Source organism: Haemorhous mexicanus, chromosome 3 (assembly GCF_027477595.1).
Source record: "Haemorhous mexicanus isolate bHaeMex1 chromosome 3, bHaeMex1.pri, whole genome shotgun sequence".
Classification (NCBI taxonomy): Eukaryota; Metazoa; Chordata; class Aves; order Passeriformes; family Fringillidae; genus Haemorhous; species Haemorhous mexicanus.
Genome location: NC_082343.1, coordinates 40,174,500 through 40,200,776, shown reverse-complemented (window position 1 = coordinate 40,200,776; position 26,277 = coordinate 40,174,500). Strand labels below are relative to the sequence as shown.

General features: G+C 43.6%; 1 protein-coding gene and 1 long non-coding RNA gene across 3 annotated transcripts; one reads left to right on the top strand and one right to left on the bottom strand.

Annotated features, from left to right (window-relative positions):
- Positions 1-11,542: 11,542 nt before the first annotated feature.
- On the bottom strand, positions 11,543-18,870 carry ZBTB18 (zinc finger and BTB domain containing 18). Of its 2 annotated transcripts, XM_059841465.1 has the most exons (3): positions 18,679-18,869; positions 17,301-17,384; positions 11,543-15,185 (listed from the first exon to the last, which is right to left on the bottom strand). In XM_059841465.1, exons 2-3 carry the CDS (start codon positions 17,311-17,313, stop codon positions 13,603-13,605), a joined length of 1,596 nt encoding a protein of 531 aa, XP_059697448.1. In that variant the 5' UTR covers positions 17,314-17,384; positions 18,679-18,869; the 3' UTR covers positions 11,543-13,602. The 2 variants fall into 2 exon arrangements, with proteins under 2 accessions (XP_059697448.1, XP_059697450.1); XM_059841467.1 differs by lacking the exon at positions 17,301-17,384 and having other exon boundaries at positions 18,679-18,870.
- A 444-nt stretch (positions 18,871-19,314) lies between these two features.
- Positions 19,315-23,213, top strand: LOC132325791 (uncharacterized). Its single transcript, XR_009486024.1, has 2 exons — positions 19,315-20,162; positions 22,493-23,213. It is a non-coding gene; the product is annotated as an uncharacterized LOC132325791 (long non-coding RNA).
- Positions 23,214-26,277: the final 3,064 nt, after the last annotated feature.

Sequence of the window (26,277 nt, the reverse complement as noted above, 5' to 3'; positions counted from 1 at the left end):
TTGCATAAGTACCTTAAAAAGATGTTCATTATCTAAAGTGACGCCTCTTCCCTAATTGCAATGCCACTATTATGTGAGATTAATTTTTTTTCCCCAAACCCTCGTAGACAGTCAAACCGTGTTTTAGCCCCAGGAGCGAGCCTTGCTCGGAGAGGTAGTGCTTGCTAACGGAGATGGGGGCAGGTGTGGGTCCCCCCCGACGGCTGCCTGTGCTGTGCTGCGAGGACCGCTCTGCTCCTGTCCTCACCTCACCCTGTCACATCCAATCTGCTGCCCCAAATCGCAAATGGGAATAAAAAGAAGTGCAAAACCCTCGACTGGGAGGCGGTCGCAGAAAAAGCTGAGGCTGACGCTGAAAACCAACATCTCCGACAACTTGCACACACCAAGAAATATTTATTTGTTTGCATCGACTCCCTCTCCTCCTGCTCATTCAGCCCCTGGTATCGTGCCAGGGCCTGGCCACATGTCCCATCCCGGTGGGATAGGGCATCCCGCCGGAGGGGAGCAGCAGTGGCTCCTGCTCGCCGGCAGCCGGGCGCTGCGATGGGTCACGGGCTGGGAAAACCCGGGAGCTTCGCCGTCGCCGTGAGGAGTTCGGCGCAAGGGAGGCTGACAGCATCCCTGCCCAGCCACCGCGGTAGGCAGGGCAGCAGCCTGCCTGCTCCGAGGCTTTTCTTCCAGTACGGATAAAGGTGGAGACAAAGCGTCTTTCATGCCCGGCTGCGTCAGGCGGAATTATTCCCGGGGCCGAAAGGGCACCCATCAAAATGCTGCGAGCAAGGTGCCCGCAGCACCCCAGGGCTGCTCCCGTCTCCGCGGGGCAATACACGGCACAGGCGAAGTTTGCACCGAGCCCCCGATAGCGTTTGTGCCGGCCCTTACCCAGGCTCCCGGCTGCCACCACCATCAGCAAATCGGCTCTTTGGTGCCCCACAACTCACCCACATTTGCGAGTGTCCCTCAGCGTACAAAAGGGGCTCTGGAAAGAAACGGTAACCCCCTCCTATCAGCTTTCAGACAGTCGGTGTTATTGGGGCAGGAATTTATTAAGGTTTCTGTTTCTCTTTGAAATACCAAAGTATAACATATGCATCCATACGTACACTTGAAATTGCTGGGAACTCTGTAAACCTTGTCATTTTAATCCTGTTAGATGGTTTATATTTAATTGGTTGCTAGTGAGAGATGAAAATTTCACAGATCTCCTAAAGGAATGAATATTGTTAATCAGCTCATTTAGCAAGGGAGAAGGATACATGTCCGCTCTCTAAACCAGCATTTCGCAGCGCCGTGCAGGTTCCAGTTACTGCAGGAGTCAGCTACCCCTCAAAAAAAAAGTTGAAAATTAATCCAAAGCTAAATCAGTGACATGATTGTATTCCCATTACGTTCCACTTAAATGCATATGTTTACAATATCCTTTAATAATAATAATTATTAAACATAGTAAAATACTTCCAAACTTGGCTCGTGGCATCGTTGTACTTCTAGTGGAAAAAAAATTATCTGAAGCCCTGTCAATATGCCACTTCCTCCTCCCCCATCTTTTAACAGAAGCAGCCTCCAGTGAAATAATCCAAGCTGTGTTCAAGAAGTTGGCAAGTGGGTCCAATTAAATGTGGTTTTAGTGTATTCTGGCATTTGCATATCTAGTTTGCCAAGAAGTAATGTTTTAGAAAAAAAAAAAACCCACACCATAAAAAAACCACACAAAAAACCCCTGCGTTGGTCCAGACAGAGAGTGGATGATGTGATGCATCAATGAACTTTGTCCCATGAATCACAGTGGTTTAAATGAATAAATAAATAAATAATTTTTGTCTCATCTATTGCCCCTTTTTGGCTAACAGGCTTAACAATAATCTGAATGTCCTGTAAAAGAAAACACACAGAGGGAATATTAGAAAATTAATGCAGCAGAAGAAAAACCAGCTTTAATATTTAGTGAGTCATTAAAAAACTTAAATCACAATGACCTTTATTTAACGGAAATATTTAATGCCTTAGCGGAGCCGTTCTCCAGATAAACAGTGATTAAATAAAGCAGTCCATCAAAACAGCGCCTGTTCTCCAGGACGCAGAACTGAGAAGTCAATCGTCGTTCGTGAGCGATCGCTCACCGCTGCTGCGAGCTGCACCTCGGTTTTTGTGGCTCCTTGTCCTCCCCTCACGAGAGCAACTGCAATCACCTCCCTGGTACCCCAGCCCCTCTTTTCCCTCTGCCGGTGGGTTATGTGCAGACCCCTGGGCGTGGGAGCTCAAACGTCCCAGTGCCCCCAGGCCACACCTTTGCCATCATTGTGGGGTGCCATCGAGAGGCCACAGGTGCAATCCCTTGCCTTATTCATCACATCAACCCAGAGAAAAACCTCAGCAGAGGAAGGATATTTGGAAAACAAAAAACCCCACCCCAAACCCCTCGCAAACCCTAATTCTCCACAAGGCTAAGCGTAAAATGATGTTTAATGTATACTGGCCATTCCTTTTACTCATTTATTCCATAGCCAGGACAACCTCGCTACAAAGCAAGGAGAGTTAATTAATAAAACGAGGCAGCGTGGGGTTATATGGAATCTTTAAAGCCTTTATCAGTTTGCCAGTCCATTAGCGGGGCTGCATTCTCCGCAAACTCCCTGCTCCAATATGTGCAGCAGAGCAGTTAATTTCTTTTGGACTCAGTCTATGGCACCAAGCTGCTTTTTTTTTTTTTCCATCTTTATCCAAACAAACTATTAAATAATCAACAAATAAGAATATTTAACCCAAAATAATGAGAGGAATGATCGCTCGCCTAAAAACTATAAATTAAAGCTATCCAGTCACAAAAGAAAGTTGAGTCATCCATTAAGCAACAAAGGAGAAGGAAAAAATAGATCTCACTCGGATGTTTTTGTGGCATTGGTTGGTTTGCAAATGTGCCCAAGCCGAGGCCCCAGGAAGATGGACGGCTGGAGACTGAAATTTCTCCGAGACCATTGTCAGGCAAGAGTTTCCAAAATATTAGAGTATGCCCCAAAAACCAAGTAAACAAAAAGATGAAGGCCACTGTGTCCCTCACTCTGACCAAAGTGTAGGGTAGGACCCGTCATTTGGAGCTGGCTGTGGATGGGGATCCTTCATCCAGGAGCAGCACACGGCCTGCAGAAACGCACTGTGCGGCTGTGATATGGCAAAGCCCAGCTGCATTGAGGGGTCAGGCCACCCTGCACTGGTACCACAGCATCCTCACCCTTCACCAAAAGGCTGGGGAAGCGGGTGACAAAGGGACCTCCCTGCGTTGCTGCCACCACATGGGGCCAAGAGTGCTTTCTTCTCCTTCCCCATGAGGAGAGCAACAGAGCCATGAACCTGCCAGCTGCCTGTCATTGCTGACCTCACTGCCCTGTGTGGCTGCTGCAAGCTCAGGCGGCAGCACTTTCCAAGGGACTGCGATGGAAAGTAAACCCCAATTTTAGGAGCAAACTCCCGTCCCTGTTCCCTCCTTCTCCTCACCACCCCCCGCCAGTCGTGCACAAGAGCTGTGGTTAAAAATGGGGGGGGCATTTTGCAGTGATTTCCAACCCCCCAGCTGTATTTCTCAGAGTAGTTTTCTTGTGGATGCTGTGCTAACAAGATGCTTGACAGGCACCAGGCTGCGCGCTCACAGCCACGCTGCCGACTGCCGAAATTCACAGCCCGCTTCCACACGGCACAACGGGAGAAAGCCTCCTTCGTGGCATGTGCCCGGGATGGCAAAACGGTCTCCCAGGGAAATGAGGCTGGGGAGGTGGAAAGGAAATGGGGCAGTTGCAGGAGTATGCGCATAACCTGGAAAAACGCTACAGCTGAAGTCATTACCCTTCCTTATTTTTCTAAATAAATAGCGTAGACAGAAACCAGGGGTTGCAGCAAGTGCCCACTGAAGACCAGCAAGTACCTCAGAAGGATCTGTGATGGAACAAACACTTCCATAATTAGCTTAATTTCTGCCCAGAACCCAGGGATGAACTTCTATTTAACCATACTCCTCCGGTGTTCTCCAGAGGACTTGAAAATTGTTTTCTCTTAGCAACAAATAACTCTGGGAGAACGCGTTCAAATCGGATCCGCCGACAGCAGAAAGGCGCAGAGCCAAGCCTAACATCAGGCATCAAACATGGTGCACAAAGGGGCTGGAGAGGTAGCACAGAAGATGTGATGAAAACACTCTGAAATATCAAACCTTACATCCAGCCTCAGGAAAAACATGACTTTCACTGATGACTTTCATTCTCTTTTTTTTCTTTTTTAATCCTTCTTCAATACTTTCAGTGGCTTTGAATTAGCCACATCATTTTACCAAGCAATAACGGCCACAGACTTCCCACTCCCAATGCCTCATTCAGTAGGAGAGAAGGAGAAAGCCAGGGACCTCTGCTCCAGGGATGGGGTCTTGCACTGCCCCAACAATGAGACTTCAAGTGTGGGCTTCAAAACTGTGCTTCTGACATCTGTAAAGTTATGAGGAGGAGATTTGCCTTTCTTTGTTCAAAGTTAAAAAAAAAAGGAAGAAGCCTTTGAGATGAATTAAAAATGTTTCATCCTCCAGGACTGCACCAGGAGTGAGGCTCCCAAACTTGCCGTGGTATATTGCTTCCTTCCTAAGAGCCAGAATAAAAAAAAAAGAAAAAAAAACCTCATAATGCTTTTGCCCTTAATAAGAATCAAAGTGGTGTAGAAAACAGTCTTTATACCTCCCATTCCCATAGCCTGATTAATGTGCTCTGTCTTTCAACATGTGCTTTCCCTTAAACCTCATTTTTCTGTAATTTCCTTCATTCTTTTAACAATGTGCTTATCCCTCTCAAAAAAAAAAAAAAAAAGAAAAAGCCATTCTTTACAGATGTTGCCTCTCTTCTCACCACAGTCCAAAGCACAGGCTCATCCTCCTTCTTCTAAATAAAAGGAGATGAGGTTGTTTCAAAAGGTAAGCATCAATATTAAATTTTAGCAATACATGGTAAATGGATGCTTTTGTAAATAATTTTTTCCTGCCCCAGACATATTCCTACCCTGTCCTGGAAGTAACAATAGCTACCCAAAGTAGCTGGGTATTTCCAGAAGCGAAATTTTGCCTGCCATTAATGCAGGCAATTTGGGGCTGAAAGGATCTGGCTCAGCTATGAACAACTGTAGGACCTATCAAAGGCTCTTGATAAAAAAAATCCTAAACCACTAAATGGTCGTGCTTTCATGTGGGGGAGCCCTGAATCTGAAGAGCATCAACCTAAAATAGAAGGCTAACATTAGGACGAGTGCTAGTCATCTACTCACTGTCTTGAAGGTGACTCATATGTAGCTCACAGTCAGGTAGGTCCCAAATCTTAACACCTCCGCTCGCCCTCAGGCTCACATTCCATGAAGAAGGGTTGGGAGACCAGACCCTCACATTTGTCATATTTCTTTTTAAATAGCATTGCAGTACTGCACCCAGGTATCCAGCTCCAGACCATCCAGCAGCATTCCTAGTTCAGAGTACTAGGAATTTTCACTTGAAAATCAGATTATGTCATCAAGTACTTCTGAGAATTGCAAATCCATGGGCCCAGGGCAGGCAGGGAGCGCTCCCATCTCCATTCTCTGCTGAGAAAGCGTGAGCACAGTTGCTTTAGTGCCTCGTTTGAATCCACGTTATCCAGCATCTTCCCAGAAGCAACGCTTCAGGCATTTTTAATCCCTCTGGCAGAAGCGTGCCCACAAACCTGCTGGTGTTTGGGGATGAAGGCGCTGTTTGCCCCGAGCTGCTGACCCCTGGCCATCTTGCTGGCTGGAGCAGGGAACCGTCTGGCTCAGCCCCACAGACGACCCCAGTGTCTGCCTCTTGCCCTCACCCCGACACACCAGCCTCAGGCTGCAAGGTGAACACGGCTCTGCTGTACTTTCTCTGCTCAGCAGGAATCCCACCTTTTCTTTCACGCTGCAAACTTCATGTTATAGATTAGAGAGAATAATGGAGCACATTAAAATTAGCAGTCTTAAAGACAAAAAAAAAAGCTTGATCTAGTCTCATTTTTAACTACTGGCTACGGGTGTAAAAGGTTTCTTCACTGAGATTTTAAAATGCATGGGTTTCTTGATCCAAATTTAGCCTAAGAATAACAAATTTCTGGAGTGAAATACTGCTATATACCATTTGTTTCCTTGCTATTTTTTAAAGTTTTGTTTTTGCGAGACTTTTCCAATCATTAACGAAAATGTAAAATGATTTATGTTTATCACAATAAATTGGGCAAAACACAACTTCTGGTTCATCTTGTGCTTCAAGAGCCTTTCCTTGTAAGTATTGAGTAGCAGTCTTGAGAAAACCTCAGAAGTATGTTGCAATCAGTTATTCAACAGTTACAGAGGTATGTTGGTCTGTCTGTCAACAGGGAGCCCAGTGTTCCTGTGTTCATCAAATTATATCCTCATAATTAATACAGAGATGAACAACTCTTCATGTCTCCAAAACTTAAGAATTGCCTAGTTAGTCTCAGCATGTTAAAGCACAGATTTTTCTTAAAAGTCACTCAGTCATTTGAAAATAACGAAATACTGGTATTTATAGTGTTTTCAAGCTGTCATGTATTTGAGCCTGAAAATCATCTATGAACAGAAATCATATTTTGGATATACGGTGCCAGTCAAACTACTTTAAAAAAGAGAGAATAAGCTACAGAAAATTAAGACCTGGGAGCTATAGCCTATGAAGACAGAATATGTTTCATTAAGACTTTAACTATATTTTTTATCTTGGTATGAATTTCTAAAATTATCTCAACATGAATACTCACTAAGTGTGAATACATGGCAAATGTAGCTGAAAATAAATTGTATCTTGTATGATAAACCTCTATCAGTTTCAAGGAGTTTTATTTATAGATAAAGTACATTTTTAAAATGGCAAAAAAAATTGTAAAGTGTATATTGGGAACATATCCAAAAGTTTAAAAAAAGTAGCTTTAATGCTAAAATTGAAGACTATTTGACAAAAGCACATAAAAGCTTAGAGACTAGTTTTTATTTTCTTAATAGATATAAATAAGACTTAACAAAACTGTATTTTGGGAAGGTTGTGAAAGGAATATTTAAATCCCTATCTAGATTTACATCCAGATACAGTGCATACCATGCCGTGGAGCTGTTTTGAGACAGTTAAGCCTTTTAATATACCTCCTGTAGTACTGAGGCAGTAACATATTGCTTTACCAGTTAAATCCTTTCGGAAGTCATGATGTACATGTAACTTGCTCTTTAAATATTTTACTAATTTAAAGCTGGGTTTCATGCACTAGGTTGTTATGGCTGGGGATGTGCTGTGTAAATCCCTATCTGGCATGTTCTGGACGTGGCATAAAAAAATCCTTCTTGGTGCTCAGATTAGCACTGATAACTGCAGGAATCACAAGCAAGGTTGCACAAGACCCCGTTGTGTTGGCTGCTGCATACGAACACTAAACACGTCTTCAAATGATCTTTAAGGAATTACTCAGGCTATGATTTTGATGCACACCTAGATAAAAATTAGCAAGATATTTTTAACTACTTCCTCACATGCACACACATATGTTCATATCCAGTATGCATTTTAAAGCACAACAGTGAGTTTAAGAACAGTGCACATTAAAATGTCCTAAAAAATATTCACCAGCTGTATTTTGCATTCAAACATTTACTTGTTTCCTGCAATCCCTAAAGTACTCAATCACACATTACTTTCAGTTCCGAGGCTAGACTGCATAGCTTCCTTCTCCTTTGCAGCCCCAAGCAAAACCTTGCTAAAGCCAGGCTGTAATGTCTCAAAAAGAAAAGAAAATTTGGCCTTCTGGTAACAGCTGCAGTACAGGAGAGGCATGAAGTCTGTTCCTATGAGGGACAGGTTTACACAGGATTGAGGACTTGTGTCCCCCTGCCACAAATGGTTGATGTTAAGGAGTTATCAAGAATGAAAACTGTGTCCCTTCTGCATGAAGAGTACGGTGTATTAGTGGAACAACTGTCTTCTAAGGAAAACAAGCCTGAAAGCAAGAAACTGAATTAAAGCAAAATGAACCTGAGGATAATAAGCAGACAACTTAAACGAGTTCAGTTAGCCAGAAAAATTGACTAACCCAAGAAGGTCCAATGTAAGAGAAATACAAGAATTTTTTTTTTTTTTTTTTTTTTTTTTTTTTTTTTTTTTGCAAACATCTGTGTTACTGGAAACCTCTGCAGCATTTGCCATCCCTGCCAGAGTTCAGCCTGTAGCACCTTTGGCTTTCCTGCTGCCTGGCTGTGCAGAAGGCTCACCCCTCTCCTGCTCCAGCAGTGCCGCGTAAGCTGCCGATTATTTGCACCAAGAGCATTTCATTTTGACAATTGATTCAAAGTAATACTTCCTTTTTAGCCTACAAGAAAAAAAATGGATAACCTTTCCAAAAAGGACCATTTCTCTTTGGTAAGACTCACTCACAGGTTTAGCTGAATTTTATCATGTTAGCAGGAGCTGCTGACTGTAGATTTCAAGAAGCTGGACTCTTCTGTTTTTCCACATTTGCGAGCAAAAGGGAACCTTTCCATCTTCAGTTCAAAAACACTCATACAAATAAAGGATCGGCTCCTCTCTTACCATCTAGAAAATATTTTTTACTACCAAAATCACTACACATTTAATGACACAATTAAAATCTGAATGAAAAGTTACAAAATTTTCACAGGACTCCTGAAGTAGAATATTTTTGAAGAGCCCAAAAGATTTATGAATTGCTTTATTCCTCCCTTTAAAAATATAAGACAATTCTGTTAAAATTCACATCTACTGTGCCAGTAAGAAAACTTTAACGGTTTGGTTAGATTTTTCCAATAAAAGCCCATATTCTGGATATATTTCAGTTTGGAAATCACATGGACAAAGAGTGTTAATAATGTATAAGTTTGAGAATCTGGCCACAGAGAATTATATGACAACATTTTATCACCAGTTTTCTAATTTTAGGGTATTTTTTGCAGGATTGAAACGTATTTTACCTTCATTCTGAAGGAAATTGCATTGCTTCAAAGTGAGGGGAGGGAGCAGGTAGAAATTTTCTCCCCTTCCAAGTTTGCCTCAGCTACAAACTGCTGCACCATCGCTGATCATAAAACAGTGGGCTCAGAGTTTCATTTTGTAGTAGGCTAGGAAAATGTATTTTTAAAGTTTTTTATGCTTATCAGGAATCAATTAAAAAGTTAGAGCAATTGATTATTGCAGATTCAGCTGGGGGAGGCGGGAGGCATTCAGTCCACTGCCAAATCACTTGCTCTATTATCTGTAGAAGGAAAGCAGAGTTACGCAGTCGCAGGGAGAGAGAATAGCAGTGCCCTGCCCGAGCAGGTGAGCCAGCACGGGGCAAAAGGGAATCTGTAGCTTTGCAAACTAATTTTAAAATTATACTGAGGCTTCCAACAAGGCAATGCAAGTTTTGAGGGAGTATACTGGCTTCATTTAGGGTCAACAGAAGTACATGCGATTGTTTGGCGCTCATTTTTACCCTAAGGCAGGAGAGCAGGAAAAACAATGAGGAGCCCTTCCCTTCCTTGGCCAGAAAGTTTTGTTTTAAACTCCTACCAAGTTTTTCAAATTGCACCTACTACACACAGATCTCAGTAAGTAGATTGTCTGTAGAATGCTGTGCCTGGTTCAAAAGTCTCTGTCCCACCAAACCCCTAAGCTTCAGTTTAGAGGAAACACTCATAACTAAAATAATATTAAGCTGTTATGGGCAGTGATTTTAAAAAAATAGCCAAATGATATATTTAGTATTTTCCCTGTGAGACAGTCTAGAAGTACTCAGAGTTAAAAAGTGATGAGCGTTACCAGTCAGAGAAAGTTGTCTGAACCCGTGAAGTTTAGAGCGTAGCTTCCATTCCCGCGCCTTGCCTTCAACCATCATGGCAACATGAACGGTGAGGATTTTGTTACCACAATATCCTCAAGCCAAATAAAATGCTTATTCATGCTTCATGATCTAGGGACTGAATAAAAAAAAAAAAAAAAAGAGGAAAGAAGAAAAATGCTACAGCTGTTTATGTTAGTCAGTACATTAAATGCTGGTGAGAGAAGCAACACACGGGAGTACGTTTCATCTTTTCATTGAAGAAACACTTGGATGGCCACAAGTGTGTGCTACACCCGTACAAACCATCTCTAGATAAACCACAACGTATAAGGAATAGTTTCAATTATTTTGTCACTAACAGCTAAGTTTTGTTTTCCGTTCCCTTCTGAAGAAGGACTCCTTCTAAGTCTAGTTTTATTTAGGAATCTACAACCCTTGAAAATTTTAATGTTGGAGAACAAATGGTGAATCTGCCTGGAGCCACAGCCAAAGCTCATCAGCTGCACAGATTTCAGCACTGCAATATTAGCCGTCTTTCAGTCTTGACGATACTTAAACCCATCTTAACTACACATAATATTCTACCTTCTGAAAGCCTCCAGAAAAAGTCTGCTGCTAGAAAACAGAGACTTCTATGCGACCAGAGATGCTAATTGACAGAAGAAAATGTTTTCAAAATATCTCTCAATAACACAAAACCCCGCACCGCAAACACAGCAAAGGGTGATTGAAAATTGTTAAGAATAAAACAGTGAAGAAGATCATTTTGGCTACAGGCAAATTACTGCTGATGTCGGAAGATAAACAGAATGGCTTAGGCACTGAGATTCACTTGGTCACTGCACAACTTGAGTTGTACCTAGGCAGATGATAAGTGTAATGAAATGTTTAAATTAAGGGTTTTTTTCCCCCATCAAATTGGCCCTGCTGTCTCTGTTCCAGCCTTCTAATTTAGCTCTACTTTCGTATTCCCATTGGGCTCCACAGTGCTGGTCTTGTTCCTAGGATAGAGCAGCCTCAAACAAGAATTCTGGGTATATCTCAAACAGGTCTTTTTCAAAGGTATATTTTTTTATTTTTAGAGAAACATTTAGTCTGTAAGAGAAATACCTGAACGATTTAGGATTATTTCAATTTTCCTCTGTAGTCCAGACAGCTTTGATGTGTTACCAGTAGTTTGGACATTTTGACTGCCTCCTGTAACACTGACAGCCAGCCAGCACCCGGCCAATGCTTCAGATTAAGATGTTGCCTTCTGCTCTTCTGTTCTCATAGAGACTGATATATCAAGAGAGTGAGCCCAAGAGAGCTCCTTAGAGTGAAATTAAGCCTACAAAGGGAATTGTGTGCCTGCACAGATATTTGCATGGCAGCAAAATTTCAGGAATTCAATAGACTGCTTCTGCAAAAGTCTTTGGGGAAGAAAAAAAAAATTATGAAAAAATACCTCTACAGAATGATCAAGAGCTGCACACAGAGAAATGCTTTCAAAACACAAGCATTTAATTTTTTAAAATGTTAAGTGAGATGTAAATATGCATGGTAGCAACAAAGTGCCCAAAAGCATACTGAAAACATATTCCATACACAGTTAGCAATAGAAGTCTGTACAAAAGTAATAAAGTTACACAATATAAAAAATACTCCATAACTATAATTTAAAAGAGGGAAAAAAGACAAGGGAATTGATTTCTCAGTTCATATAATTTATTGCAGTTAGCACACAGTTTAAAAATTCACCAACACACCAATAGTACAAAACTAAACAGCATTATAAGTTATTCCCTCCTCAGGAAAATAAAACATACTATGATTGTCAAAGCTAGATGTCAGTCTAAGTTTTAGAACAAAAGAAGAATGTGAAACTAAGGAAAGGAAAAAAGCAATCACTCACGAGGACCACAAAAAAATCCAAGAGAAAGTCCATTTTCCTCAGACACTGATTGTCTTTTCTAACTTAAGAAAAGAATGTAGTTTAAAACCTAGAAACTATTCAAGTAACTAAAGATAACGCTCCAAGGCCATTTTCACAGCTTTTTTTTTGTTTTAAATGCCATTACAGCCAAATTAACACACATTTGACCAAATATTTCCAAAACAGTCCAGCAATACACAATGGAGTTTTCCATTCAGTATCTTAAGCACAAAAATAGGCTATGTTTACAGTAGTTAAGGCGATCAAATTTTAAACAAAAGCAGAGAAAAAAAAAAAAAGGAAAAAAAAAAAAGGAAAAAACAGCAAACGTTTTCCATGCTACTCCCATAGACCTTATTTGTAAGTGCAAGACAGGAAAACAAACACTGTGCAAAATGCTTTTGACCTGCGTGTTGGTCATTAAAACCACACGTCAGGCTGCAGTCTCTGCTGCTTGGATACGCATAGTCCTTCCCCGGCCCCCCCGGCCCCCCCTGTCACTCAGGCCTGCCCAGGCCTTTCAGCCCGGGGCTTTTTTTGCTTTTTTTTTCAGTCCACAGCCTCTTTTCAACGGGGGGAAAAAAAAAAAAAAGAACGACCTATTGTGGTGGAGTGGTGCAGCAGGAATCCTACAAATGCTCATCTGGGGAAATGGACGCACCTCAGTTGGAGCTGGCGTGGGGTCTGTGCAATTAGAAGGGGTCTGGGGTTAGTAAATGCACACCGCACATGCAAATCTCGAAGCCTGGTTGTAAACATTCAATTTTTTTTCTCCTTGTTAACGTAGCTAAATCGGCAACTCGTAGCTTAAGTTCTTCTCAACTTAAAGACAGTGGGAAAGTAAATTTAAATTAGATAAAATAAAAACAGTGCATTTCTCGTCTTTATAACACTGGCATTTTCAACGGTGTCAGGTTTTTTTCCTAAGGAAATTAAATAATTTTCAACTCACTCGTTAAAGTTATACAATGCAAACAAAGACAAAAATATACTGAAAATCATGCATTTCTGTAGCGTTAATATTTACTTTTCAAGACTCAACTAAGAGCATCAACACAACCTGCCAAGTTCTTTGATACCTCCCCCCGGCCCATGTAATCAATTACAGTATACAATAACAGTAATTCACATTTTTTAAACACACAGTTCATCACTGCTGAAGCTGCAATATCCTTTTTCATCCCAAGCAAACCTTCACGTAAGACAGAGTCCCAGTGATCCCAGTGTACTCTCAGGGTTTTTGTTTTATGTTTTTGTGTTGGTTTTTTTTTGTGTTTTTTTTTTTTTTCCAGTGGGAACTGTCAGAAATCCAGAAGTTGCAATAATAAGTTTTAAGTCAACCGCTTGTTTAAAAATAGATAATCCAGCATTTCAGAAATTTTCCATTTGGGTCTAAAAGCATTCAGGTTTCCAACAGCTAGAAAGGATTCATGCAATTATAGAAATGTAAAGGAACTGACAAAATTGGGAGAGGATTTCTACATTCAGATTTTAAGAGGGGGAAAAAGATCAAGAGTTTAAAAGAATGCAGTGTTTTGGGGAGAATAAAGCCACGTCCAAATTTTTTGAATTGGAGATTCCTTAGAAGTAAAGTATCCGCTGGCTTCTATTCCGAAAAGGGGGGAAAATACGCTCCGCAATTAGTTACTTTGTCGGATTACCTCTACAATTCATTTTTATTGGAGTGCTAAATTAGTGAAATATTCATGCTGCCTTAAAGTGCAAAAACAAGCTAATAGCCAAACTTTCAGTTCAAGGAAACAAGATTGCTTTTAGACTGTACCACAACTATATAGATTTATATATATATTATTTATATATATAAAAATTTTATTTCCAAAGTTCTTGTGAGCTATCTTCTAAGGTCCAGTCTCTGACAGTAGGTAAGCTCAGTGCTTCGCTTTTGACAGACAATGAGTTCACCAACTCACAGTGAAACTTCCGAATGTGTCTGTAAAGGTCTCCGGACTGTGTGAACCTGCGTTCACACCACTTACAAGCATGAGGCTTCTCCCGCGTGTGAACCACTGCGTGGCGGCTCAGGTTGTGGGAGTACTGGAAGCTCTTCCCACACTGGGTGCAAGTGTAGGGCTTTTCACCTGAATGAGTCCTCTCATGACGTTTCAAGGTGTACATGCAAGAAAAAGTCTTACCACACAACGAGCAGGTCGGGACATTGACATCGGTAGCAGGCTTGCTGCGGATCCCGTCCTGCTCTCGAAAGTGCGTGCTTAAATGAATTTGCAGGATGTGGGGGCTAGGAAAGACCTTGTTGCAGAGAGGACACATGAAAATTTGGCCAGCAGGGCTAAGTATGTTTGACACATAAGGGAGCAAGCTGCTGTCCATGTTTCCTTCCACCTGGACTCTCTCATTCTCTGGAGTTATCATTTCGTCATCGCTTGCCTTGTCCTCTCTATCTAGCTCCCTCAAGACCGAATCTTCCCTCATCGGAGCCAGGTGGGCCGGCTCGTACTGTACCCTGTTATTAGTGCTCACACTTTCTTTCACAGTGCTATGTTCCATATCATAGTCATTAGTGCCAACATCACTCTCATCACAGGAAGCCTCTTTTTCCACCTTCACCTGAACCAGGCTGTTTCTAAGCATGTCCTGCGAAGAGAAATAAGAACTGTTCAAATTTTCAACTCCTGAAAGGCTGGACTTGACAGACAGGTCCAGCACGCAGTCAACATCTGCTGAATCCCTCACGGAGGTGACAGACCTCTGGGACAAAGACTCTGTTGAGCTGCAGGGGCTGGCTACTGTTTTTCCAGCTGCTGCTGTGTGCGTCTCTGCCTCTCCGCCAGTCTGGGGAATGCCTGCTGAGTCTGAGGGCAATCTCATCCACATGTTCCCAGGCTCAGCCGCCAAGTCCCTTTTGCTAGGCAGGATGTTCAATTTTTCATCTTCTCCGTCATCTTCATCACTGGGCAAGTCTCCTGGCATGTGGCTGCTGCCGTCGGAGAGGCTCTCCACTTTGTCTGAACAACTTGAGGCGTCTTCCTCCTTTTTTGTACTGTCTGCCTCCGTGGTTGCTTTCTCTTTCAGCTTCTTTTTGCAGACTTTGACAATGTCATACATGTGGAGATAACTGGCAGCTGCTAGCACGTCTTCAATGGGCAAGTCTTTGAACTGGAGCTTTCCTTCGTACATGAATTCAAGCAGGAGAGCGAAAGCTGGGGCTGTAACAATGTCGCTGTTCAGATGAACAATGTCCCTTTTGTCCAGCTGGTCCTTGTAAAAGAGGTGGAAATACATGCTGCATGAAGCCAGTACAGCTCTGTGCGCTCGGAACTGGGCATCTCCTACCAGAACAGTGCAATCACAAAGAAAACCCTGATGTCTCTGCTCACTCAGACACTGTAGCAAATGTCTACTGTGGTCAGGAAACTCCATACTGTCTTCATAACCTATAAGCAACAAAATTTTAAAAAATTAAATGTAGGTCAGAATCACAGAACTTATAAATCCAAGTAATTCCACTCTAAAAACCTGGTATTTGTATTGCCGAAATTCTGGTACGCACACCACGCAAAGATTATTTAACACAAATGTACGATGGCAACTCTTTCCCTGACTGACCACTACAGTTATGATTTCCTTTCTGTGGTAAATAAGCCGGTCTAGTGAGCGCATAGGTACATCTGCAATTTTTTTTTTTAAAGGATCACTGCTGTTCATAAAATCTGTTCAGCAGTTTGGCTTTTTTTTTTTTTTTTTTTAGAGAACTTCCTCCAGATTGAGTCCCTATGAGGGCGACCCCTCCCCAAAAAAAAAAAAAAATTTTTTAAACACTAAGTTTGAGAGATCACAGAAGCAGCAGAAAAAACATACCAGATCATCTACCTTCTTTTTAAAGTCAAATTGTAGTAAGAGTAGAGGTTCTCACATGAAGAAATATTAGAATACCCTAATTTGTATACCCAAGTCTAACATTCATAAAAGACAAAAATTATTTACGTGTATCAATTTATATCAACAGCAAAAATGGACATTTTTACAAATTTAGTTAATGTGCCATTCTTCTCGTAGTAAGTACAGGTTTTTTTAAGGTTTTAAACCTTTTCCACACTGTACAACAGAACATGAACATTTTTTGCCAACATGCAGAATATACAAAAGAAAGCTAACAACCAAAACGCCAACGAGCACCACTTCCCTAGTGCAGAAGGACAGAAATTTCCCTCCCCTCCCACACCAGGCAGAGTTTGCAGTACTAAGCTTAAAAAAAAAAAAAAAAAGTCATTCAACCATTCAACGTGAGCATGTGTCCACGTTTAGAAAGAGTATCCCAAGTACTGTTCTTACCCAAGTGTTTTTTATTTGCCCTCCTTGATGATAAAGACAAAATAAACTTAAAAAAGAAATAAAGAAGTCAAAAATCAAATGGAAAGTAAAATCTTTTAAAAACCCATGTTAATCTATTCTTCTGTGATTGATAGCAATGGTCTCCCAAACCATCTAAGCAGATTGTGACTCTCCAGGCTGGCAGATATTATTGAAAAACTCTCATCCCCTGCAAACCAAGATGTACTAAAACTTACAACACAACCCCTACTATATTCTGAAAAATACCATTGCTAGAGTAAAGCATGAAGATTTACAATACAATCACTTTAAGTGCCCCACAGCCAACATCAATCCTAATCCTTAAGAGGGCTAAAAATAAAGATTGGAGGGCAGCTCACAAGGTAGCTGTGATCAAATTAGGAGGCTGAAAGGACAGAGAGGGACGAAGAAGGAAGCTTATAAACATCTGATCCAGCTGACTGTGGCCATATGGCAGCTGCTGCCCAGATAAAGAGATTAAGAATAGAGGAGTGCGATTACAGCTGTCTGGCCAATTCAGGCAGCTCAAATCTACAAGTTCTAAATTAGTCGCAAATACAAAAACTCCTTCAAATAATTATTGTTACACTAAATAAAAGATTTCAAATGCTGCATGCAAGGAAGAAAAGAGAAAACCAGTCAAGCCATTCTCCCGGGTACAAAAGTTTTTAAACACATAACTGATTTCTATCTTTCAGAAGCACTACAGCTGTATGCTACTACATTTCTGAGCTACTGGGTATTTAACCATGTAACGAAAGACTTCCCTACAAACACATTTTAGCCAGGAAGGTCCTTTTGTAAAAACGCACACTCTTGTATATTTCATTAAAACCCCTGTAAAGTAATTTAAAAGATGCAAGACAAAAACATAAAGCAAAACTCTCTTCAGGCTTGCCACTAAATCCATTGCAGTTTTGGTCTCAGAAATTCAGGATGAACTTGCTCTCTCCTTCTTCCAAACCAAGACATTCCCACAATATACATTAAAGTTAATGCTAACAATGTGCCCAAGAACTGATACTCTCCAACTGTAGTCCAAGCCTTTTGACTAAGTCCACTTATCTATTTAATACTCAATTTCATATATTACCTCTAAACTTGGTTAGAAAAGTAATGTGATTTTTTTTTCTAAAATTCAATAAACAACACACCAAAACAGAAATATGCTGTATCTAATCTATTGCTACTCCTACCTTTAGTACACATAAACCTGATTAAGTCCTTTCCTCTGAGTCTTGCTGGCTCCAGGTCTGTTAGATCGGTGGAAAAAAAGCAGACTAGGAGAGACAGATGCAAAGTGGAGATGATGTTAGAGAGGAATGAGATACCTTCTCCACACACAGATCTGCACACACTAACTCCCTGTCTGTGTGTTAGAATAAAAGGCTGAGGGATGGCAGGCTGTCAGCTGCTCTGACATCATGTTCAGATGGAAATGCTACCTCCAGCTGTGCTCCTTTTAATGCCATATGCTACTCCTCTACACTCCTGCCACCAGCTTTTTCTTAGGAGAACTTTTCTCTTCTGTTAGTATAAACAAAATACTTCAAAGTCTCTTTTTTTCAAACTTTCTAACAGGGAGGAAAAAAAAAGAAAATCCTAAACATATGGGGCTTTACTGTATGTGCAGCATAGCAACACTTCTGCCTTAACTTGGAGGTCCGCTTTACGTGCTGACAGAGTACCCCAGCCACGGGGCTACCCCAGAAAGCCACACCGGCTCGGGGTTTTGCTGAGCCCAGGGGTTCATTTAAAAGCAGAAATTAACCGGACCTATTTACCACCTCACTGCACCCCGCTCCGCCGCCGGTCCTTTCAGTTCCAGCGTTTAAGGCAGCGCAAGTGACACCGAGCACCAACTCCGGCTCCTTTCGAGCCGCCGAGCAGCTCCCCTGGCCGGGGCACTACTGCGAGCGCTCGGCTCGGCTCCTACACCGCTCTTCCGCCGCGGGGGCCGGGGCTGCCCAGCTATTTGACCGCGGCGGCGCCAGGACGCGGGTCCCCGGCCCCGCGGGCTCCGAGCGGCCCCCCCGCCCGAGCGGGAGCCCCGAGCCGCGCCGGCCCCCCCGGTGACACTCACGCGTGTGCCCAGCGGGGCGGGTCACCTGCCCGCCGCCGGGCGGGGACAGCCCGCCGCCCCCCGGGACGGGACGGGACGGGCGGGGAGGCGGCGGCGCGCAGCAAGTTCCCGGCGGGCCCGGCCCCGCCAGCCCCGCCGGGCGGCGGCAACTTTTGGCCGGGGCTGTGGTGTGTCCCCCCCGGCCCGACGCTCCCGTCCGGGGCCCTAGTCCCGCGGGCAGCGCCGCCCCCGCCCGCGCCGGCAGCCGCCCCGCGGGGAAGGAAGCAGCTGCCCGGCGCGCAGGAAAAGCCGCCCCCGGGTCACGGCGGCAACAAAAGAAAAGTAACCGGGAGCGTCGCCGGGGCGGCCGGTCCCACCGCCCGGGGAGCGCTGCCCCCGCCCCTCCGCCCACCCCCGGCCAGACCCGCCGCCAACTCCGCCCGCCCCGCGGGGCCGCTGCGGCCCCGGCCCCGGCGCGGCGGGTGTGTGGGGATGGGGGCAGCGGGACTCACACTGCGCGGCGGCCCGAAGTCCCCGCGCTCCCGCCGCCGCCCGCCGGCTCCTCTTCGCTCACTTGCCGCTCCGGGATCGCGCCTCGCCCCCCGCCCGCCCCCCGCGCCCGCTGGCCGCCGCCCCCCCCGGGCTCCCCCCTGCCGGCGGCTGAGGAGCGAGCGGGGCAGCCGGCGGAGCGAAGCGGGCCCCGCGCTCAGCGGCTCCCCATAGCACCGGCGGGGCGCGGGGGCGGGCGGGGGCCGGGGGCGGGCAGGGGCGCGGGGCGCTCGCGCGGCGGCGGCGGCGGCACAGCCGGGCCCGGCTGCGGCAGACAGATGTTCGCCCCCTCCCTCCCCGCTCCCCACTTCGGACTCCGCTCCCTGACTGACAGCGCGGCCCGCCCGCGCCGCCGCCGCCGCCAACCGCCGCGGCGCCCCGCCGCTGACTGACGGGCCGCTGCGGCCGCCGATTGGAGCGGGGCGGCCCGGGAAGGCCGGCGGCGCCGCCAATCGCGGTGCGCGGACGGGCACGGGGGGCGTGACCCGGCGGGGAGCCGTGGCGGAAGGGGGCGGGCCCGCGCGGGCCCAGGGCGGGGCGAGCGCCGCTGGGCGGGGCCGACGGGGCGGGGCGGCGGCGGCGCGGTGCATGGCGGGACGGCGGCAGGTGCGGCGCGGCCCGGGCGGGAGTGGTGCGAGTTGTGCCCGGTGTGCTCCCGCTTCTTCCAGTGCTCCCGGGTCCTCGTGTGGTCCCGCAGCCCCGGCCGGCTGGGCGCTGCTGGGCTGCTGCGAGGCCGGGCGGCGTGGAGAGCGTGCCATAAAGTGCCGAGACCATGCAGCCATCAGGGACAGGAGCGTTATTGGTGTATTGTGGATGGTTATGTATGTGTGCTAGGTATATATGGTCCGTGTTGCAGTGTTTTCTCAAGACCCAAGAGGCGTCGTCTGCCCCTACTGAGAACACACAGTCGACTAAGATAAGGAAACTTTTTTGCCAAAATTTACCAAGGGGTTCGTATCTAAGAGAAACTCAAGTTGCTGATGCTCAGTAACTTTGCAGAAGTTGAATGCAGGAACATCTGGATTAGCATGAATCGCAAGGATGCTAATGGATGCCGCTGCAAGATGTACAAAAATAGAGTAGCTTTGCCCTGCCACATTTATGATTGGATAATTAGAAATAAGCACCAGTGGGTAATTAGGTGATTCATGTCATACCATTGTGTAAAACTCCTAAAGCAAAATCTCAGGGGTGTGCCCAGTTTGGCTGGGGCACTTTAGATGCAAGAATAAATATTTATGTTTGTAATTCTCTGGTTTGTGTCCTAGCCTCTCTCCTTGATTGGCACCAGCCAGCTGTGAATTCATAACAAGAGTGCAAGTGCTTTGGCTTCTCTCTTCCAAGGAAGGGCTCTGCCCGGAGCTCCCACCTCAGGCACTGAATTCCTGTGGGTGCTGTCTGTGCTTCCCGCCGTGGCGGGCCGGATTTCGAGGAGCAGTGCCAGCAGGTTGGCATCGTCTGGGATGTGTGTGTGTGCCCAGGTCTGCGGGCAGCGCTGGGCAGGCTGGTGCCCGAGGGGGAGCGAGCTCTCCAGACCTCATGATGGCTCACAGGCAGATTGAGGTCAGCGGCTTTGGAGAATACCACGGCTTAATGGCGGGTTAGGGTAGGGCAGTGGAGGCCAGGTTTGAAGGGCTAAGGTCTTCCTTAGCAAGGGACTAATCCAAGGAGATTTGGGTATTTCCCCATCTCCCCTTCGGTTTCAGGTAAAGAGGTAATACAGGGAAGTATTTTAGAGAACGAGGATCACCAACAGAGACTTGGGGTTTAAAAAGAAAGAACCCAGTTAAGTATTAAGAACCAAAATTGATTGAGTAGCTGTAAAAGCTGAAAACCATCTACTTCGTCTCTTCAGTAATATGAAACTGTTACAAAGAAACAGACTGAGTTCTGGCTGTGCCTAATTGCTTTGACAGCACTGCTATGTACATAACACAGCAGCTAGCATCTAGGTGTCCATATGCTTCAAGCATTACATACATACATGAAAATATGAAATATATATATGTACAAAAGAAAACACTTTTCACTCCATCCTTCAGTGAACTAATTGCTCACACTAGGTGTGGAATTTTTCAATTACTAACTTTCAGTCTCTCTTTGATGCTGATACAATGCCATCATTAAGAGTTTGGGTATTTTTTCCATTGGCACCCTATTCATATTTCATTATAGCTGGAACTTGCTAGGATTTTGTCCTTGTCTTCAGGACACAGCAGCTAAGATGCTGACTCTTCATGTTTTCTGATTGTTTCCTCAGTGCTAATAATCACTTCATCTGAGAAAAATCAGTACTGTATTCCCTGCTGCCTGTCATTTCTTGAGCATCTTCCCTATAGCTACTAAACTGCTTTTTCTTTTGATTGTAAAAATAAGTGTTGAAAGTACTTTAACAGGAAATACTTTGGAAAATAGTTCTAAAGTTTAGCTTGTTTAGGTTTTTATAATGTTAAATATACAAATAACTTATGCAGTTATATATATTTGAACTGTCAGTGACTGTGCCTGAAATGATTACATTAACTGTGTTGTCCTAGATCTCCACACTTCATGCTGCCTCTTGCTTCCTCAAGTAAGCCATCTCACCAGCTGCTCCGGGTTGGTTTGTAAGACCTCAGTTTGTGAATATTTACTTATGCAAGTACAGCTTTACTGAGGGAGGCAATTTAGGCATTTTCGTAACACAAAACTCTTTGGAAAATGAGCCTGCTTAATGTGAAAAAAAATCAAAGAATTTATTTGCTAAAGAGGACATTTAGCAGATGGACTCTCTCAGATCCTTACAGACTTATACAGGACTTAAAATTTAAAGATAAATGTTAAATAAAATTTAATTGAATTTGTTTAATTTTATTACTTTCAGTTAATTTATTATATCCTCCTCATATATGAGAACTCGCCTCCTTACATTTTAAGATGTACTGAGAAAAAATTTACTGTCCCTCATCTAGTATTTACCATGCTGACTCCTAATTAAATCAGCTTGCACTCTCTTTTCCATTCTGTCATTTGGTTATATGACCTCCAGCAAATTGCTTTGTCTGTTTTGTGTAGATTGGTTCACCCTGGGGCTACAGGTTATTTCTTGCTACAGTTATAGTTAAGAGAGTGATCTGCAATTACCATTAATACAGCCGTTATAATAAACCACTTTTTTTTACTGTTTCTAAACAGAAGAGGGAGAGAAACAGAAAAAAAGTGAGTGTAGGTAACGCTTTTAAGATTAAAAATCTTTTTTGGCAGTGAGTAAAGCTTTATTGATTTAAACCTGGAACTGTTGACATTCGTCTGGGATTTTTTTAATGTGAAAGGAACTCTAATTTTTTTAAAAGTATTTAGAGAGGTTTAAAGACTTAGCATTATGATAAATATAGAAACAAGATGATAGAGAGTGAATTAAAGAAAAAAACCTTCAGAGGGAAAACTCATGAATACCCAATAGTCCAGTTGATCCTCTATTAGAAAAAATAATATAAGACATGCATTCCATTGGAAGGGATGGTGAAGCCTTGTTGTAAAGGGACATAAACATCTGGCAGTACACCTGGCCTCTACACATATTTATAAATCACCTCAGGCATCCCAAGGTACTGTAAAGAACACACAGAAGAAAATTGAACTAAGAACATTCATAAGCCAAGGAAAATAAAAATTATCTCAATATAGCATAGAAAGAAAGGAGTCTCGTTTACTTCACAAGCACAGTTTGGAAAGACATGATGCAATTTTGCACTTCTTGCACCTTTTCACTTGCTGACTTTCATTTATATCCTCCAGGCAACAAGGAGGCCTGAAGGCCTTTGGCTCATAACCAACGCTGACGCTGCAGCTGGAGCTACGGGAGCGCCTGCAGCTCGGGTAGAGCCTCCCGGCTTCTGCCTCTGATCTGAGAACATCGAGCTTTCCTGGTGTCTTCTCTAACACAGTTTGTGTGGTGAATCTCCCAGTATTGTTTGTTGCTGCTCAAGATTCATTAATACGTCGTGAGCTGCTTTGCAGATGCCAGCTTTGCCTGCTAGCCTTAGAAGTGTTCGACGCGTTTGTTTCCAGAGCTTGAATGGAGATGCGTGCTCTTGGAAACTCTTCTTGAGGGCAGTCCAGCAGAAGAGCCCGAGCTGACAAGGGTCAAAGTGCCTGTGTGACATTTGGGTCCAAAGCAATAGATGATATAGATGCTAACACAACACAGTTATATTGCGGAACCAGATGGAAATCTGATCCTTAATACTTTCTTATACCTACTGTAATGCTTTTTCTACCTTTTCCTCAAATTGTAGAGTAGAGTGTTCTAATTACTGTACATTCCATTAATTTTGTTTTGGATGGCAAAAAAGAAATTGACAATGGAAACTGCTTACCTGCCACCGAATATCCCAGGTTTATGCCCTACAGGTTATTTCAAAGTGTATACTGTCACCCATATGCATTGCTACTGTTTTCATTCATAGGACAATAAAAAGTGGGTACCCCCTTGGCAAATAAAAACTCTCCCAGAAAATTTTGATGAATAGCACTGGAGACAAAGCAGAAAAAATATTTACAGTATGTAGATTATGTATGCCAGAGAAGTGAAAATTAGGATTCTTGATCATGGCACGCTAAGGTCTTTTTTGTTGTTTTCTTTTTTTTTTTTTTTAACTGTAGGGTAACAATTGATGGCAGTCTGGTTTTCAGAAAAATTAGAATTTAAGTAGTTTTTGAGGCTTCCATCACACTTCAGGTTCAGCTGATGTCACTATGGAACAGAGTTTTCTCTCTGGGGAACCAGTGCTGAGGAAGTGCCAAGATAATATAATACAGCATTTGCATGAATTGGCTAAATGTGCATGTTATTGTGCCAGAGGCTGACTGGATCAGTAATTCTTATCTGCCTAACTATGCTGGATAAGCATCAGGATGTACTCATCTAAGAGCTTTTCTTACCATGTGGGCCAAAACCTCTTCTCTCCTCTCAAATGCTCTCACATGTAGGAGAAGGAGTGCCCTGCACTGAGGTTTATCACCAAGGTGGCTTCTAACATTCATGCTACAAGCTGAGGACAGACTCCACTGATAAACTTTATGTCCAGATGTCTTATTCTGGAGCATAGGTTTATCTAATTTTAAGCTACAGCTTCTGCTTCACGTGGGGATTATTAATGAGGGCAAGGATTTCTTCATGATGTCCCAAAACATTTTTAAGGCTCTGAATAAAAATTGGATTGTAAAAGACAGAATTGGTCTTGTGGGTGGAGACATGAACTGGAATTCAGTTGGATTTGTTTGTTGACTCTTAATGATATGGACACCATCACTGGAAGCAGAACTGAAATGTTTTCTCTGTAAAAATCTCTTCTTTTGGATTCAAAGGCTTCAAATTTCCAACCTAGGAACACCTGGCTGCTAGAGTCCAGTCTCTCACAACCACAGCCAACCACAAACAGATGCTTAGCTCAGAACAGAACTACAGCAGGAGCCGCTGCATGCTCATGAGAACACGCAGGTATTATCCCAAAGATACATAACAAACACAAAACCTCAAGTTAAAACCTTAGAGAGACAGAAGTCATGGTACCCTGAAAGGAAGAGGAGGGAGTGGTGGTTTATTTGTGCTCTGAGCCCCTGCAGTGGCAGAGGTGTACTGGGTGGGACTGCTTAGAAGGCATCCAGATGCCTTCCTTTCACAGAACCTCCTGTGGCTCCTGCTGAGGTTGTGTGGGTGTGACTGGTTATTGGAGTTGGAGCAATTCTGAGAAAGTTAGAAGGTGTGAAGCCATTTCAGCCGGCGTGGTGGCTCGCACCAATTCTGTAGGTCTGCCTTGTTCAGGAGTTAACTAAAATGGCACCTTAGTTTTACAGAACCATTGGTTTAATTTATGTCTCTTTATATGCTGAGTGTAGGTGTATGCCTCTGTATTTATTTGTGGGGTGCCCCTTCTACAAGGACATGCTGTAGAAACAAAACAAGTAATAGCCACTATACTATTGTTTCACTATTTTTAAAGCAGACCTGAAAAATACAATGTTTAGCCAAAACTCTGTTAAATTTTCTGATGCTTTTTCTGTAATTTCTTTCCTATCATTACAGATTACAAAGACATTTATGCCTAAACAGAAGCTGTCTTCTTCCAATCAGCCTGCTCTTTCTGCTCAGTTCATTCACTAAATCATTTAATCACCCAAGGCCATATGTTACCATCTTGTGTAAAACGGGTGGAAGAGGAAAAAAAAATATGCAAAAATCTCTGCACAAGAGTGGGTGTCAGCATCCAGCAAAGCTCCCACTAGGAAGCACAAAATATAAAATGTTATCACCAGTGAATGTGACTATGAAAATAAACCGAGACAGACAAAAGAAAGAGACAAGCCATTGCAAAGGTGAAAAAGACAAGCTCTGAATATCAATTCTGGGTGGAAGAGTTATGGACTAAATGTTGCATGTTCGTCCATGTACTCTTATTCTCAATATCCTGCCATTAATATAATGCTCTTCTGTAATTAACTTGAAAGGACATTAACTCATGCTCACAGTCCCGTTTTTCTCATGGCATGAATAAGACCCTGTCCCTGACCTAGTTCCATCTTCTCTCTCTCTCTCTCTCTCTCTCTCTGTGTGTGTGTACTGGTGCACATTTTGTCCCAGGTATTTTTATGTGGAGTCTTGTGCTTTTACCACTTGGCTTCAGCTGCTGTTCATTGTCACGATTACTTTGCATGGCTTTCTCTCTTGGCACATTTGCTGGGTGACAGACCCTCAGGAAACACATGACTCTGAGCAAGTTGTGGGGTATGTGCTCCTGTCAGGGAATGAGGAGGCTTGAAAGAAATTAGAGGTGGCAAATCTTTTATTTTAAAATCAAAGGGACTTTTGTTTCATGAAACAACCAATTTCTTCATATCTAGAGGAAGCTATTATGTTTTTCCTTGCCTTTGAGCTTGTGACTGCTGCAGTTGGAGATGGGAGAGCAGCTGATCAAAAAGCCACTCCACTTGTAAAGACTCACAGGATAGGGGCATAACACTACAGACTTCAAAAGAAACCCCTTCTCTAAAACTGCACATACCAGTTTATCCTAAGACTATGAAAGCATAAAAGATTATATTTTCATTTGCATGGTTTGCTGGTTTTTATTTGGCAGCTACAATAACAACAGGCTACAGCGAGCCCATAAAACAAAGTGAGAACAGCAGCTCATTTTTTGTGGCAGAATGTAATGGCTATGGCTAAAGGGCTTGCATAATTCATCTTAAACCCTTATGCCTCTATTTATTGACTTTTAAATGAAAATTAAACTCTTAGAGCCATAAGGAGGCTTCTGGTATCTGAAACGGGATTTCGATGATGATATTTTTATCTGACACTACCAGATGAAAGCTCCCATCAGGAAGTGTTTTTCTGGGCAGGGTCTCCCCTCCCCAGCCTGCTCTTAGTGTAGCACCAAGGCCTTTGGAGACCCAAGGTGGAGGGATTGACTGGCCGTACCTGCGAGTCTGACCCGAGAGGTGGCAACCATAAGTTCTGCTTCCATGATGGGAGGATGGTCATTGAGGTGACTGGCAAGAGAATATTTACCATCTTGACA